This window comes from Excalfactoria chinensis, chromosome 23, assembly GCF_039878825.1.
Source record: "Excalfactoria chinensis isolate bCotChi1 chromosome 23, bCotChi1.hap2, whole genome shotgun sequence".
In the NCBI taxonomy this organism is placed as follows: domain Eukaryota; kingdom Metazoa; phylum Chordata; class Aves; order Galliformes; family Phasianidae; genus Excalfactoria; species Excalfactoria chinensis.
Genome location: NC_092847.1, coordinates 633,899 through 651,447, shown reverse-complemented (window position 1 = coordinate 651,447; position 17,549 = coordinate 633,899). Strand labels below are relative to the sequence as shown.

Below are 17,549 nucleotides of genomic sequence, written 5' to 3'. Positions count from 1 at the left end.
AGCTGAGTCTGGCAGTGCTGCTGTATGGACTGCAGAGCTGGTTGGAGAGGACAGCTCATCCCCATCCACCCCCACCACCAATGGGACCAGCAAACCCCCTGCCCATGACCAAACCTGAGATGGACACATGGCAGTGTCAGCCCTGACACGGTGCCCCCAACTCGCCCCAGATGGGTGCAGGGTCTTCTGCTCCCCTGGGTGATGGAGGTGTCTGCATTCCCTACACAACTTGGGTTAAAAGAGTCTGACCGTGTGGGGAGGGAATAGGGAACAATGCTGGAAAGAAATGAGACAAACAGAGGCTGGAGGGATCGCAGTGGTCTTCTCCAGCCTTTATAATTCTATGGAGGAGATGTGATCCTGCTTTGCACAAAGGGCAGAGTGAGGGGTGCCCAAAACCACAACCAGCTCCAAGGAGCCATTGGAACCCATCAGCGGTGGAGGACCTCCTGGGTGTTTATTACCATTTTACTTTATTTGCATTAAGATAAACCGCATCTTTATCTGTACAACATCTCCTTAAATACTTGGCAACACTTAAAAATAATAAAACAAGAACGATAACAACAACAAATATATATATATATATATAAAAATAAAAAGAAAGGAACAGTGCAGGCTACAATATCAAAACAGTACGATGCTTGTGAATAAATAACCCCCTGGGGCAGCTCAGGGGCTGGGCTGTTCAGGTTGTATGAGGAATGGCCAACCTGGGTCCTCATTCCCCCCCTTTCCTGATCTCTCAGCTCCTAGTTGACCATCTCAGCTGTGGTGCTGCTGCTGTTTTTGTTGGTTTTGCAGCAGAAGTACTGGTTCCAGATCTGCAGGAAGGCTGTCCGGAACTTCTTGATCCTGAAGGCATATACAATAGGGTTCATGGCTGAGTTGCCGTGGGTGAGGAAGATGGCGATGTAGGTGAGGATGTGAGGTGTCTTGCAGGATGGGCAGAACAAGGTGATGCAGTTGAGGATGTGCAGAGGGAGCCAGCTGAGAGCAAAGAGAAAGAGAACCAGAGCGAGGGACTTAGCGATCTTCAGCTCCTTCCCATAATACTTCTGGGGGTCGTTGGAGCTGGAGGAGACCTTCTTGTTGAGCTGCCTGCGGATGAGATTGAAGACTTCCAGGTAGATGAACAGCATCAGCAGCAGGGGAGGCAGGACCCAGACGAAGAAGTTGAAGTACACCATGTACTCCATGCTGATGACCGTCTCAAACTGGCACTTGATGACAAACTCTGAGTGGCTGGCGTTCAGATCCCGAGTGCCCAGCATCTTGTTCAGGTTATTCCAACCGAACATTGGGGTGAGTCCTACCAGAAAGGAGACGATCCAACAGCAAGCGATGGCCACTGCTGCTCGCCGGGGTGTCACCACGCTCTTGTACCTGGGCAAGAGACAATAACCACAGGGAAAATGAAACCTGAGTTGGAGGTTTTGCCTGGGGGTTCAGACTTTTGCACCTCGGGTGGTAGTGTCTGTTCTGAGATGCTGCTCACTCCATAGAAACATTAAGGTTGAAAAAGACCTCTAAGATCACCCAGTTCAACCCCAACCCATCCCCACTGTGCCCATGTCCCTCAGTGCCACATCTCCACTGTTCTGAACACCTCCAGGGACAGTGACTCCCATCACCTTCTCCATCCCAAGGGATGGGCAGAGACCTCCTGGAGGTGATCCCAGAGCTTTTGGCATTGGTGAGAAGCCAGGAGGTGCATTAGTAACCACACGCTGTCTCCTTGCTCCAGCCCTGTTGGGACCCAGCCTCAGCCAATTCCCCCTGAGCCGGGGAGGAAATCGCTGACAAAAACTTCCCCAGAGACTGCTGGGTGGAGGAAGCATCCAATGGTGCTAATGGTCCTCTGGGCACAGCATGTTACATTTCATAATGTACCCTCCCCATTGACAAAACCCTTATTCCTAACAGGCTGGTGCCAAGGGATGGATGGAGGAGGCTGGCTGGGCTCTGTGTTCTCCCCACCAACATGGTTCTGGCTCCCCAGAGCTCTCCAAGTGGGAAGAAAGCTTGCTAGGTTGATTTTTCCCCCTGGCCCTCAGATGAAAGCATCTCCTTGGAGGCCAGCAGATTCACAGCCCAAGTGTTACTGCCTTCCACTGAAGAGGATTGAATGTGGGATATTTTTCTGTCTGTCTGCTGGGTTTTGCTGTGGTGCCAGTGTTATCTTGGTCATGGAGATGGCTGGGAAACACAGGGACCCTCCTTGCTGCTATGAGCTCCCTGCTGCTTGTCTCCCTGCCAAGAACTCAAACCCCTTCCTTCCCCCTCAAAGGTCCCTTCTCCAGACCCATCTCAATGGCAGTATGGGAACACAGAGGGGTGGAGGATAGAGGGGGAATATCCATCCCCAGGAGCTCAGAAGGTCCACAGCTGCCCATGACTGATGGCTTTCCTGAATGAGCCCCCTCTGGTCTGGGAAACCATTTCCAGGCAGATCCCGTGAGAAGGAGGTGGCAAGGCAGGATGCTGTTTCCTCTGAGATCCAGAGGGTGATTGATTTATTCCTTGATGGGAGGAGAGAGGGCAGGAGACCCTGAGAAAGCCATGGGGCAGGGAGACCTGGGGCACCAGGGAGCCTAAGGGTGGTGGGAGAAAGTCAGCCCTGTGGGATGGGAGTGGTGGGTGACAGGCCCCCAGGGAAGCCCCAAATCTGGGGGATTTTGAGGGTTTTCTGCTATTTTTTTCTGCAGTCTGGGGAGCTCCCCACCCTGCAGCAGGTCCAGGCACCAGGGCATGGAGCACAAGGTATTATTCCCTTCCATTGCCTGGATTTGGGAAGCACAGGGGACAGAGGGAGCACTGAGACCCCATTTTTAGCCATGGGCTGAAGCAGAGGATGCAGGTTTCATGCCTGTAGCCACAGTGGAGGGGATGGAGAACGGTTGCTGGGGGCCAGCACCAACAGTCCTGGCCCCACACTGCTCCAGAACAGGGTGTGCTGCTGCAGATGGCTATCAGGACAGCTGCAAAGGTCGTGCACGAGTCTGTTTGGTGCAGAGGGTGTAACACACACGCAGCAGAGCAACCACCCCACAGGCTGATGGCTGCTTCCCCCCATCAGAGCACAGCCCTCCTTCCATCTCACTGCACATCCATCCAAACCCACTGTACATCCATCTGTCCTTAATGCACATCCGTCCCTTTTCTATGCACGCCCTTCCATCCTTCTCACTGCACATCCATCCTTGCTGTACACTCAGCCCTCCTTAATGCACATCCCTTCCTGCTCATTGCTGCACATCCATCTCTGTGCCGTGCCTCACATCCGTTGCTCCTCACTGCATAACCCTGACCATTGAAAGCAAAACCTCTCTGGTTGATCCCCTTCCACATGTGCCAATGTCATCGTGGTCACAAGAGCTGGGACTAAAACCCAAACCAGCAAACTCACAGAAACCAGCAATTTTTGGAACCGGGGCTTTTGTTGACTTTGTTCCTTCCAGCCACAACCCCAGCACAGTGACATCCATCCCTATGGCACGAGGTGCCCACCCTCCCCCACCAGCCCCACACAAGGAATGATAAAGCCACAACAAGACTCCAAGTTCCTCCTTTGTACACCCCACAGGGTCTGGCCATGGGGCTCTGCTGCTCTGAAGGCTGCAAACCCTATTGAAATGCAAGATCCTGCCTATTGCTCGACCCCATGGCACAGTGTTTGGTGGGGGTGGCCAGAAAAGAGTCTTTGCTGTTCCCATGTCTCTGCTTTGATCACCCCATCAAGAAAACATCTTTCTCATTTGTCTCATTTTATATTAATGAGACAGAGAGAGAATTTGGGATGGGTCTGGGAGGCAGAAGCACTAGGAAGTGCTGATAATGGCTCACAATTAATAAATAATTATATTATGATTGTTATCACTGGATTGATTGCTACCGTCATTACAAATTTATTGCTGCTATTATTTTTATTAACAGCTGCCACAAAACTATCCAAGATAATAGTCACCTCCGTCATCACATCGTTTGGGTTTGTTTCCTTCATCTGTAGGGTTTCGAGCCTGACCATAATAGTCAGTTTTCCACTTCTCATCCCTTCCTGAAGGGTTCTGTGCTGTCACCTTCCCCATGGAGATGGGCATCATCCCAAACCCTCCTGGACACCCTTCCAAGGCCTGGGGAAAGGAGTGGGGCTTCTCAAGCCAGGTATGATGTACTGGGAGAGATGCTGGGGTCCCCCTTCCTTAGGAAATTGTGGAGTGCCCCCCCTGACCCTCACCCTGAGATGTTATCTGCCACCTCTTCCATTTCTTTGTCATTTCCAGATTCAATTCACCTTCTGCCACATCTTGACAGAGCCAGAGATCTGCAACTCACAGCTTGATCCACATATAGCACTCAGGGATCATATTCTCTTGACTTGGTTGAAAAACCTTCAGTGATTCCAGGCCTGGTTTGTAGCATATGATATTTTTTTTGTTCTAAGTATTTCTCAGTATTTCTTGTGTCCATAAAACATGTGCAGTTGTCCAGCCAGCACTGAGATGCTGGTCCTCCCTCTGCTAGGGCTCACTGCAGAGCAGTTCCTGGGGAATTAATTCACTAATGAAGGCAGACCATCACTAACAAAATGAAGCTGGGGCCAATGAGGTAGGAGGGAAGGAGACCAAACTGACATGAAGATCATCTGCACTCTGAGCGCAGCAGAGGAGAGCAGGCAGAGCATGTCCTGATCTAATTGAAAATCTCTAGATAAAACCTCCTCGACCTCAGGGGAGTTTGGTTTCTGCTCCTTTTTCCCTGCTGTATCTGCTTCAGATCTCAGTGTCCTGGAGGCCTCTGGGTGGGAAGATTTTGATGTTTGAAGCTGCTCAGAGATGCGAGGCTAAGAAACATGAAGCTGAGAAATGCAAAGCAGCCTGCAGGTCCTTCAGGGAGCTAACTCAGCTCAGGGCTGGACATGCATTGTGTGCTCCCATCTGTATGCATCCCTCCTTTGTGATGGCTGGGAGTTTAGTGGCTCTTTGGGGTCATACAGCCACCTCTCAGCCCTTCATGCTCCCAACACCCATCCAAAGACTGCAGCAAGCCAACAGCAGAGCTCACCTTGTCTGCAGACATGGCTGGTGCTGCTGGGTGATGGCTCTTCTTCCCACCATAAAGGTGTTTCACACCCTCCTGAGTCATCCCTGCAGTTCTCACAGCTGGGATGGAGGTGACAGGTGGCAATGACACAGCCGTAGAGGTGACGTGAGAAGACACCTCGTGGGCAGAGGGGTCATTTCAGCCTATTGCTCTCCTGATGGCATCAGTTCTGGTTTTCCACTTGGGAAGAAGTGAAGGTTGGTGACAGCTGGGGGGTGAATGGCGGCCTTGGGAGGGATAGATGTCATCCAACATTAGCCAAAGCTGGTGGCTAAATAGAGGTCTCAATGACTGTCTGCTCCTCCACATACTTCAAAGGGAGGAGATTGATAACCTGAGGGTACATCAGGGATTTTCACTCATCCTTATGCCATCAGCCCCAGTGGAAGCAATCCACTGAGCATCATCCCACCTTGAGCTTGGCACCTTCAGCAGGGCTGCACTGTGAAGTTGCTGGGGGATAATGTTCCAGAACCCACACACGCACTGACTGCATGGCTTTTGGGTCTAAACCTGCCACTTTTCAGGTTCCAGCTAACAGATTGGGTTCAACCTTCACCACCTGAGCCAGAAAGACTTGTGTTACTGTATCTTCGGGATGCTAGGAGCAGTCACATCATCACGCTGCCCTGGGCGAGTTCATTGCCAAGCAGTCTCAGCCCCGTGCTGCTGGTCCCAGTGGAGCTGCTGGCTGGCTTTCTGCTTTGCTCGGGATGTCTGTGCCACTAAACTCCCTGGGCTCTGGAAATGAATCACAGCCCATCTTGGGAACAAACCACAGGCTTCCAGTAACTACAGGGGTTCTTGAAGATCCCTTGCCAGCTGCGCTCAGACCAGAGGAAGGATACAAGCAACCTCTGTGGTGCCTCTACCATGGGTTGATGCAGATGATTCATATTGGGATGAGGAGCTGCAAGGGGGAAGCAAAACCACTGCGGGCTGGAGATCACGGGAGGAAGATGGAAAGCATGGGGATCTCACACACCTTCTTCATACCAGGCATGGGGAAATGTTGCTGTTGTCCAAGGAAGGCAAAGGAACATGTGTCATCTGCTGCAGTGCAGTGAGAATAGCAATTGCTCTCACATCTTGCAATAGCATCCTCCATCCATGCAGCAAATGCAAATCCTTTATACACATAGAGTTAATCTGGCTATCACACTGGGTTTGGTTTACAGCCTGTGGTTGGATCCTGATGCATTCAAGTGTTCTCACTGTATAAGCAGCAATTCTCAGTGAGGACAACTCACCTGGTGCTCAACCCCTCGGAGCCTGGGGATGCCTGATGGGAATGATTTAAACCCTCCCCAAGAGGAGCCACAAGACCACCCAATGCCATGGCCAGGACCCTCCCAGCTCCACCTTGTGTGGTTGTGGCTCTCTTGGTTTTCCCTTGATCACTGGCTTCACCTTCCAGGACCCAGAGATAAATGGGAGGGAAATGATTTAACACTGTTGGCAACAGCTTCAAAACCATGAGATGAGCTGCAGGATCCCAGAACTGGGGGAAAGAAAAATATGTGATGTTCTTGTCTTTTGGCTGTTACTTCCAGGCGGTAGAATTATTTTAGTGTTCCTCTGCAATGCAAAGTATGAGAAGTGCTTTTTGAAAGAGAGAAGCTGAAAATCTTCTGTTTTATCAAGACTTTGGGAAACAGGGCACAGAGGAACAACCCAGTCCCTAGGAGAAGGGGTTGAATTAGAAGGGATGGTTCCATCAGACAAGGCACAGCGTGATGGGCACGATGGACTTGCTTTCAGCTCTACCCACATGCAGTAAAGTCATTGGGTGCTTTTAGCATCTGAACAGTTTTGTTGTCAAAAAGAGATATTCAATGTGTCTTTTTGGAGAGGGGAAGAGGTCTGGGTCCCCATCACACATGGAGAGCTGCACCTCCAACAGAAGACAAGAACATCGCAGGAGGAGTTGCTCCAAACCCATAGCATGCAGTCAGTGCTCCTTACATGGGGACATGAACCCAGGTCCTTCCCCTCACCATGCCACACCATTGCCCCATGGATCCAAACCACCACGAGGGCTTTCATGCACCAACCCTGCCCCTGCTGTGGCAATTAGCTGGGTGCTCATTACCCAGCCTGGAGTTTGGAACTGATCTCTGCATCTCTGTGCTTTGTAGGCGATGGTGGGCATGGGTGGATGGTTGGACTTGGTGATCTTAGTGGTCTTTTCTGACCTTAATGATTTTGTGATTCATAGAAGAGTTGGAGCACTCATGTAACACGGGAAAGAAGGGATAAAAGGCAGCTTTGGCTCTTTTCAGTGTAAATCCAAGATAAAAGCAGTGGCTTTTCAATTGAAGGTTTGGATTGCACTTGTGTTTTTCTTTGCATACATAATTTTTTTCTTGATCCTAAAAAGCTCCTTTGAAATGAGGACTGTGAAGAAGGGAGAGGGAGGAAGGGGGGGAAAGAAGAAATAAGACAACTCCAGAACCCATTAAAAGTGGTAATTCTGTCAAACGTGGGCTCTGGGAAATACAGAATGCTTGGTGTGATTGGGCTCCCAGAGCCTCCCCAGCTCAAACCCTGACCCACAGCATCACCCACTGCCAATGCTCCTAAACCAAAGGGTACATTGGCATCCAAGTGGGAAAGGCTGAAAAATACCAAGAGCTATTAAAAGGAAGAAGCAGGACGGGGATATAAGATATAGGATATAAGAGGGGTCTCAAGATGTTCAGTTGGTTCATCTGCACGGGGCAGGGTGAGCAGGAGGCAGGAAAGCTGCGATAGCATCTCCTGGCGGGGAGGCATTAGTCCAGCTGTGAGGCAAAGCTGAGGTGGGTCTTTATCTCTCAGCTGCAGAAGGACACTTCAGAAGACGAGATATCCTCAATTACAGATGGAACAGGAGATTGGTATCAGCTCTCTTTTAATTTCTTGGTTCTGCAGTTCTGCTTGCTGACCCGACTCCTGCTTTGTAGTTAACAACCCCACTCGGGTTTCTCAGGCTGTGATTTGTTATTGCTGTTCGGGATCTTCATGGTACAATCTGTGGCTGCAAAGGGAACATTTCTGTTCATACACTTCATCCAGTTCCAAGACTGATACCTCCAAGGCTGAAACATTGGCTGGAGGCTCAGCAGACAGGGGAGGTTGTTTTCCCCACCCAACCTCTAAATGAGAATTAGGAGAGCTGATGAGATCTACTGCTCCTCAACCTCAGAGGACACAGTAACCCAAAACAACCCATCCAGCATCTTCTGCACAGGGCAGTTTTTCCCTGCTTTAAAGCTCAATTTCAGATGCAGAAAGCAGGCAGATTTATTTCTTCTTTTGCTAATGAGCTGTCTATTATGTGCTTTCAATGAATGAAACCTGCCTTTGGAGATGCCATTTTGCACTTCCACTTTTGCCCAACCACAGCTTGCCACAAATCATGAGCAAAACCCGTGTTTACTCAACTCTGCACCATCAGGGGAGCAGAAGTGAGGAACAGAATACGTCTGTGTTTAGTCATAAAGTTATTTACGTACAGATGAACCTGTCCAGTGCAGACCTATATATCTCAGTCAGCCAAATGCAGCGCCAAATTGGAAGTGAAGGCTCCAGTTAGCACTGCAATCAAATGTTCCCTCACCGCAGAGAATTGATCTTTCACCAAGAAAACAAATAAGTGCAACTGCAAAGCAGACCTGAAGTTTATTATTTAATTCCTGTTTCCTCCCTCAAGTTTAAATGATGATTTATTCCCTTGGAAGGAAACTGATTGACCTTGCAGCCTGGAAGGAACCAGCTCGGTGTTTGCACCAAGATGGCAGAGAAAGAGCTGAGACCCGAGAGCAGGAGCTGCAGCAATAAATTACACCCTATTCATCTCCCTAATTACCATGGCAATTAAATCCAAGCAGGGAGCAATGGGCAGATGCAGCCTGGTTGCAGCAAGGCATGGGCAAGGAGGACTCATTGGCCAGGCAGCAGCCAGTCTTCCCCATGCATGAGGACCATACCGGTCCCCATGGAGCCTCCAAGGGCTCCACCATCCCCTTTCTTGGGGCACAAGGGACATACAAGAGGGTCCCCACACTGCTGGAGATGGAGATGTTTTGCTGTGGCTGCAGTCAGGGCTGGGGATGGCCCTGTGGGCACAGAGCATCTATGAGCATCACAGGAGTGGGTGCTGATCTCCATTCAGTTTATCCTGGTTCTGCACGGCGGTGCTTGTCCATCTGGATGCAGGCTGTGCCATCAGCTCTCGGCTGTGCAGTGTCACAGGCAAACAGAGCCACTCGAGCTGAAATAAATGCGTTGTAGCTTCGCATCGCAGGGTTTAATTCAAGGAGTGTTGATACCAGTGCAAAGAAGAAAGAGGAATAACACAATCTGAGAGCCTGTGCTAATTATGGCTGTGTCTGAGGCAGAGTTTCTTGGTGCTTTCGGAGAGTTTGTAGCACCATTCCCTATGTGAGCAGATGGGGAAGCTGAGTTGCAGAGGGGGGCTCTGCTGTGCCAAGCAAAGCAAGATGAACTGAGCTGAATGAGAACGCATCCCTGGTGCCAGGAGCTGGCACTTCTCTCCTTTGAAAGTGGCCAAGAAAAAACATCCCAGGCTCTGGGTGAAAGGATAGGAATAGCCTAGGGAAGGTGGTGCCCCACTGTGCTCAGCACAGCCCTCCTTCTATGAGTGTCACCAGGGAGGTGGACCAGGGGATGTCACCTCCCTGCTGCTGTGTTCCCTGCCCAGGCATCACTGCTACCCAGGTGCTTTGCCCGTGGGCACCTTGTGCAGTCTCCGAGGCAGCAAAGAATGAGGCAGGCGAGGAAGGCAAAAGGAGGAGGCTTGAGGGCAAATCCCCTTCCTTTTTGGGAGTAGTTTTTAATTAAGAGCAAAATTCCTACCAAACCAACCAGAAGTTCTGGAAGCAACACCCAGCTTGGCACTGGGGGCAGAGCCCAGGCAGGAATGAGGCAGGGATGGGATGAGGTGGGGAGGGATGGAAAAGGCAGCAAGGGAAAGGGCAGGGCACAGAAGAACTGCTGGGTCCCACGGGGCTCTGTGCAGCAAAAGACAAACCCAGACACCACCAAACCTCCCAGCACTTGATGCTGCTCTGCCCTCCATCACCAAAAATGTCCCTTTCCTCCTCAGTTCTCACCCTATCAACCATATGTTTTTAAGCCCACAAGCAACTGAGGAGGAGACCATCTCCGTGGGATTATTTCACACCTGCTGATGGCATCACCAGTGACGTCTCTTTAACCCCCAGATCTGACTGTCGGGAAGTCAGCTAGCTACGTGCCTGGGCAGGCTGAGCAGGGCTGGGTGTTGGTGCAGCAGGAGCTGATTAGCTTATTGCTATTCTGCAGGGTTCCTTGCTGGCTCTGGGGCTGTTTTGTGCACATCTTGGAGATCATCAATTGCTCTTTCTTGTGGCTGGGCATGCCACGTGAGAGCAGCATGTCTGTCCCAACAGCTGGGCATCCATGCTGCCAGCAATGGCATCTCCCTGCCAGGAGCTCAGCCAGCTCCAGGGACAGCTGGTTTCTGACTCTTGCAGGCAGGAAATTCTCCATTCAGGCACTGAGGGTGGTGTTATCCCCAAGGGGTTAAGCCACGCAAGCCACCTCCATCCCACCTGGCTGATGTCTCTCCCTTGCATCTCCTCCATATCCCACTTTGTGCAGGCACCACCACCCCCTGCTCCCTGTCTGGTCTTCCCTTGCATCCCTTGGGCAGAATCCTTCAGGTTTTCCCTTGACCTTCTTCCAGTCAGAGTTTTTCTTCCAGCCCATTGGTTTTGTTCCAATCTAAAATGACTCCCGTGTGTGTCACAAAGAAACTCATCTCCCAGGTCACTTCACCAGGTTACCTCCTCCACACATCCTCCTCCTTTTTTTTCCCCAGTCTTTGCTGTACTTTGAAGACCTTCCCACCTCCTCTTCCACACCAGAATGTTGGACCCATCACAGCTCCAACTTTCTGACTTCCTCGACTCCCTCCATCTCCAATCACTCTCCCCAAGTCCTGTCTCCATGCCAAGGCCGTGACCTCTCAGGATGGGTTGTTCTCCCACTGCCAGGCTGATTTCAGCATGGATACAGGACACATTGGCTACTCCATCCCCTCATTACACTTCCTCATGCCCAATAGCTCCCTGTGTTTGGGTGCACTCTGCTTTGGGGTGTTCTGGACAGAAGGGATGGTTGGCTCTGGCCTCACTAATTGCAAACTGTGGCCATTGGTCTGTGGGTCTCTGTCAGACCAGGCACTGAAAGCAGGCTGGTAGGCTCTGTTCCAGTTGTCTCCACCAAACTCGTGGCCAAAATCCCTTTCTGGTCATCAGAGTCAAGCTGGCCTTTCTATAAAGACGGAGTGACAACGATACCTCTCACTGCTGCAGTCAACTTCTTCCATCTCAAGGGTGAAGGAAGACTCAGAACAACCCAGCAAAGTGCCCAGAGGTGGCTCCAGCTCCAACTGGCTGCACTGATGGCACACACTGGGGTGAGCTGCTCCTGACTCACTCCTGACACACTGCCTGCAGGGCCAGGCTGGGCTGGCAGGGACCAGGCAGGCTGAATCAGCAGCTTTGGCAGAACCTCCTGTATCATGTTAAACTATTTTTACTGCCTTTATGGGGTCCTTGGAAAGTATCAGACCCCCGTGTGCATTGGCATCACCTCCACCAACCCAGCATCTTTGGAAACACCTGAATGAACCTTTGGTACCTGACTTCAAACTCTTCAGACCAGTAGGACCATGGGTAACCCCTATTTCACTTCACTACTCCTCTACTAAGCAAGTCCTGGCACTGCACTCTCCCTTAGTTTCCCTAGCTGCAAGTGTACTATAGCCCTTCCAGGGAACCTGCCCTCACATTTATTGGTAAGGCATTATCAAGTACCAATGTCTTTACCTCACAATTATTATTAGCATTCATTAAAAAAAGTCCCAAGGAAAAACTTCCCAGACCATGATTTTGGAGCATAGGAGGAAAACACCAGCCAGGAGCTGGTTATCATTCATCTCCCAGCAGGCAGATGGAAGCACTGCCCAGGGGACAGATGTTGGCTCCAGCAAATGGGGTCAGGGGGGAACAATCTCCCGGCAGCTGACCCAGCACATGGGATGTATCTGGCCCTGCTGGGAGGCTGGGATGAGATGGAGACCCAGTGTGTGGACACAGGGAGCAACACTCCAACAGCCACACATCTCCTCTTGCCTTCTTAGTCCAAAAATTGGGGGAATAGCCCCTAAATTCAGAAAAATCCAGAGCATTTCCCCCTTTCCTTCTGCGCTGCCAAGTACGGAGCATCCCACACTTTGACCTTTGCCACCTCCCAGGGAGAGGACACCCACAAACCCATAAGCCAAGGATATGGGAACACTGCTCCTAACCCAGGTCGCTCCCCTCCAGCCAGCACTGCAGCAGCTGTAGCTTTTTCAGTGACCTGATTTTCTGGCTGCCGGCAGACGTCTCATGGTGCTGCTGCAGCAGCTGTGCGCTCCCAGAGAGTCTAATCCAGACATCCCATCACCAAGGGAAGAGCCCCAGTCTGTGACTTAACATGCACTTGGCTGAACGTTGCTCTGTGGATCACAGAGTCAAGCTGAAAAGTGGCTCCATCGGGTGTTTGCAGGACCTAAGACTGATACAACCCGATGGTAAATCCCTGCCTGTTTCCAGGGCTCTGATCATTTTGGTGGCACTGGGATCAGGCTTCTGGTTCTGAGCAGAACATGATGTGAAACACTGAGATTTAACATCCATGTGCTGAGCTGATCAACGAGTGCTGGTAAATACAGCTTGGAAACAGCCTCAGTTCTCCAGCAAACCCTTCCAGGCTGTGATCTCTGGCCATTCCTCTTCACTCTTGGTTCCCATCTACCTGCTCCCTGTGGGTCACCCTCATCTCCTATAAACAAACCCAGTGGAAAGCAGCAAGGGCAGAACAAAAGTGCTCTGAGCAAGAGGAGCTGCTGGTCCTCCAAACTCCTCTGGTTTAGGAAAACAGGATTCCTTAGAAATGCAGCCTGCTTGGTAAGGCTGGACAGCATCTTTCTGTCAGCTAACAGAGGTGAAAGATGCCTCAGTGAGCTCCTGTGAATGTGAGCTCCCCAAAGCTCCCCCAGCTCTCACTGAGTCGCCTGAATGCTTTGAAACCTGTCCTCCAAATGTAAAAATAAGCCTCAGACAAACCGTGGCTTTGTTTATTCACTTGGTTGGACAGACAGGATCACTCACCATTGCCCTCACACATCATTCACTGTGTTGTCCAGGCTGCTGGGAGCCATCTCCGGTCACCCTTGCCTCCCTGGGGACATTTCCCTGTGGGTCACATCACCTCGGTAACAAATTGCCTTCAGATGCAGCATGCACTTCATTTTCTTCATTTCAACCTTTTGTTCTGGATCAAAATCCTTTGGACAGCCCCAAATCTTGCTTCTGAGGTTTAATGCTTCCCTCTTTCCATGGGGATCATCTCCAGAGGACCAGGAGCTGTGGGGGATTGGGGCCACCTTACATCCCAACTGCATCCCACACCTCTTTCTCCATCCTGTCTGTACTGTTGCCTTTCAGAGCCTAAATATCCATGGAGGTTTCCCAACACTCGCTGTTGGGAGCACTGGAAATTCTTTCCATACCCTTTAGGTGCTTTTGTTCTCCTATTCCTGAGAATTTAGGCCAAAGCAGGGTGCTGTCCCAGTGACCCCCTTGCCCCTACAGCAATGAGGTGCCCCCAACCATCCTGCCAAATCCCCCCTTGAAACCTCAGTGGAGGGAACCTCAGTCCTGTGCCCCAGCTGGCTGAGGGCGATGAGCCTTCCCATGACCCAACCCCAGCTGGCCCCAGGCCTGTGGCTCTTGGCAGGCCCAGAGAGAAGGGGAAAGAGCACTGAAATCCCAGCAGGAGCCCAGAAAGTGTAGAGCCAAGTTGAGAAAGTGTTGTATTGCTGCCTCCATCCAGGAGGTTACCTGCAATCCTCCTCACTGATGGGATCTGTGGTCCAGGGCTGAGGGATGTTCCCATGCTATTAGATCTCCTAAGGCTCAGGGCATTGCTGGAACAGCACAGAGTACCAGCACTGTCTCCAGAGCCACCTACAGACCCTTCTTCACCCATGCTGTGTCTCAGCCTCCCCTCTCTGCTCCTGCCTCCCATTACTGTGCAATTTCCAGCCCAGTTTGATCTAATTTCCACATCTCTGCAGCATCAAACATGTGCTCAGAACTTTCAGAAATGCAGCTTGGCCTGGTGAGCTGCTCTTGGGGGTGCTATGGGTTGTGGTGGGCTGGGCTGGGGGGCACCCACCAACCCAGTGTCAGGGTCTGGGTAAGAAGGGGAGGATCCCTCATGTACAAGATTTCCAGCAGATTTCCCCTGGTTTTCTTCTCCTAGCATCTATTTCAAAGCAGACTAAGGGGGAGAAATCCTAAGGAAGCCCAAAGATGGGGTCAGGATTTGTCCCTGCATTCAGCATCCCTGGTCAAGGGGGCTGCGGTTCCTATGCTATAGGAACTGCATCTACATGAAAACATCCCTCCAGCACCGTCCCTCCTGCATCCTGCATCCCGCCACGGGGATGCCGGGGGCCAGTTCCTGCCTGGCTCCTTCCCCTCTCTTTGAACTCGTTTCATCTTCCCTAAGCACATCAGGGAGGGGGAAGTGGGGTCTGGGCTGGGGGGACCCCGCTGAGCCCAGTGAGAGGAGACAGAATGCGGGGGTGCTGCTGGGCGGGGAGGAAGGATACGAGGGGGAGATGGGAGCTTTTCCTCCAGCACAAAGGCACTGAGCCTATTTTAGGTGGCTTCCAGCTGTTTGGAGCAGCTCCCTTTGGGGGGTGTGGTACCTTCTGCTCCATCTAACTGATGCTCCTGGATTTGCCTCTCCTTCAGTCAACTGCTCCCAGCCAATAGCCCCATTGCTTTCAGCTACCATGTAGCCAGCACATGGCATGGGCATGGAAACGCTCATGCATCCCATCAGAGATCACAAACACAGGACCTGCAGGGCACCCTGGAGCAGTGACTGAACTGTTGGGGCTGCACAGAACCTCCTCTTTGCTGCTGCCACCTCTGTAAAGTGCATGCAGACATGGGATACCCTTCACCAAAGAGTCCCCTTGGTCCAGCTTCCCCTATCAGTCCCATCCATGGGATGTGGCCACATAGCCTCAAATGCAAAGGCTGAGAGGGCACATCAGCACCAGAAAAACGTTTCAGTATCATTTTATTGTTATTATTGTTAGCATCCAATAACAAGTTGGGGAAAATCTGGAGCTTTTTAGATTCAGGAATATATTCTTCAGTGATATTTTCTACCATCTGTGATCTCTGATGTGCCTAGGGCACAAAATCACCTACAGTCGCTGCCAGCTGCTGGAAATCTTGGATGGAGGAGGACAACAGAGTGGGAAGGTTGGCACCACTGAGTGCAAAGTTATTCAATACAAAAGAAGGTCTGAACAGGCAGAGCAAAATCTCACTGTGCACAGATCAGGATGGACCAAGTTCACCTTGCACGAGAAAAACCCCATGCAAACTACACACAGCACAGAAAGCTCTTAACTTAATGATTTCAGGGTGGAGGGGCAAAAATTGCCCTCAAAAGCTCAACTGATTCTCAGAGGGATTGAGGGAGGGGAGAGGCTGCATTTGCAGAGACACGAGCTCAGTGGAGCTGCTAAGTATAGACCCGCAGTCCTCCCACAGCTGAACCTGTCCCCAGCACACAGAGGATGCAGAAGAACCAAAAAGACACTGAAAGCAGTGAGAAGGCACGGAGGGCTCAGCAGTGCTGTAGGGATGGAGGATGGGGCTTGGAAATGAATAATAATAATACAAAGTGCACAACGAGGAGCTGCCTGAGAAACCATGTGTGGTGGTGGTGGTGGGGGGAGCGCACAGGGACTGTGTTTTTACTCTGTGCAATCCCTACCCACAGGACCCTGAGGTTGTCAGTGTCCTCCACCTTCACCATGGGAATCCTGGGTTGAAGACAGAGCTGTTGTCTCCTTCCAGACACAGAGTGGAGCACAGTGATCCCCCCGAGCAAAGCATCCAGAGGCTGTGGGACCCCCCTGGCCCAGCCCTCCCTGATTCCTGCTGCAGACAAACCTTCCTGCTACTGTTCTCAAAGAGTGTGGGACATCTCTGCTCCCTCTGAACACCCCCAGTGCCCACCCCAGACCCTCTCCCAGCACATCGTCCTACCTGACTGGGATCTTCACCCGCAGGTACCGATCCACGGCGATGGCCAGGAGTGCCAGGATGGAGCTTTCAGTGAGGATAAGGACGGGACACGCCATCATGAGGCAGCTGTAGAACTCCGTTTGTGGTCCGATATTGATGATGATGGCTAAAGGGATGACCAGAGCCCCCACAGCCACATCGGCCACCGCCAGTGAGACGATGAAGCAGAAAGTGGCATCCCGCAGCGCCTGGTTCACCTTCACAGCCCAGATGACCAAGATATTCCCCGGCACCGACACCAAGGCGATCAGCACTTCAATAGAGATGTAGGCAGCCTGGAAAGCCGACACGGTCTGTGCCATGATGCTGCGCTCCCCTCTGCGCTCCCTCCGTTACCTGCAAACGCAGAGGGAGGCGGTCACAAACTGCACTGCGAGCCGAGATGGAGCCGGGACGGAACCTGGGCGGGGGGGGGGGGGGGGGAAGGTGGGAAAAAAATATCCCACTGCCTGTGCCTGCCCCCCCCCGGACCTCGTCCTGCCCCGTCCCCCCGCAGCGCGTCCGTCCATCGCAATGAGCCGCGGGGAGCTGAGCTCCGCGTCCCACCGCGCCGGGGTGGGGGGAGCGGGGGGGACAGGAGGAGGAGAGTTGGAAGGGGGGGGTCGTGAGCCGCCGTTCTGCTGTCCGTAGCTCCGAAGGACGCCTCACCTTGTCCGGCTCCAGGAGGTTGTGCTGGCTGTGTCCCCGAGTCCGAAGCGTTCAGCCGGCGGGCAGAGCGGGGGGCATGCTGCGGGACGGCTGCGGGACGGCTGCGGGAGAGCTCCGCCCGGCCACAGTGCCCAGCACCGCGCAGCTCCCGCAGACAGCCGAGGACGGAGCATCACATGGTGCGGCGCTCCCGCGGCCCTTTAAAGAGCGACCGACCCGATTTGGGGCTGCGCAGCCGAGCGGGGGCGAAACGGGCGGTGCCGGTTGGAATTGCTCACTCCGCAGCCAACCCCGGGCTCCAAAAGCCTCACGTTTCGTTTTCAGCTCCAAAACCGGCTTCAAAGCCCCGTTGTAGGGTCTGGAGCTGAGAGGAAGGAGAGCACGGAGCGAACGCGGAGCACCCGGTACCGGGCATGGAGCAGTCGCAGCTCGGTGCTCAGCCCCGGGCCGGGACCCGCCGGAGGAGTGGAACCGGCGATGCTCAAGGTTCGGGCGGCCTCCCAAAAATCAGTGCCGGGATGAGGTGGGGCTGACCCCTCGGAGCAGCGCTGTGGGTGCCGGTGCTGCATCCCATGCCGAGCA

At 52.4% G+C, this 17,549-nt stretch overlaps 1 protein-coding gene across 1 annotated transcript; it reads right to left on the bottom strand.

Annotated features, from left to right (window-relative positions):
• Positions 1 to 313: 313 nt before the first annotated feature.
• On the bottom strand, positions 314 to 17,125 carry ADORA1 (adenosine A1 receptor). The gene is made up of 3 exons (XM_072355966.1): positions 16,968 to 17,125; positions 16,281 to 16,655; positions 314 to 1,386 (listed from the first exon to the last, which is right to left on the bottom strand). The coding sequence occupies exons 2-3, from the start codon at positions 16,619 to 16,621 to the stop codon at positions 753 to 755; spliced, it is 975 nt and encodes a 324-aa protein (XP_072212067.1). The 5' UTR covers positions 16,622 to 16,655; positions 16,968 to 17,125; the 3' UTR covers positions 314 to 752.
• Between the last annotated feature and the right edge of the window lie 424 nt (positions 17,126 to 17,549).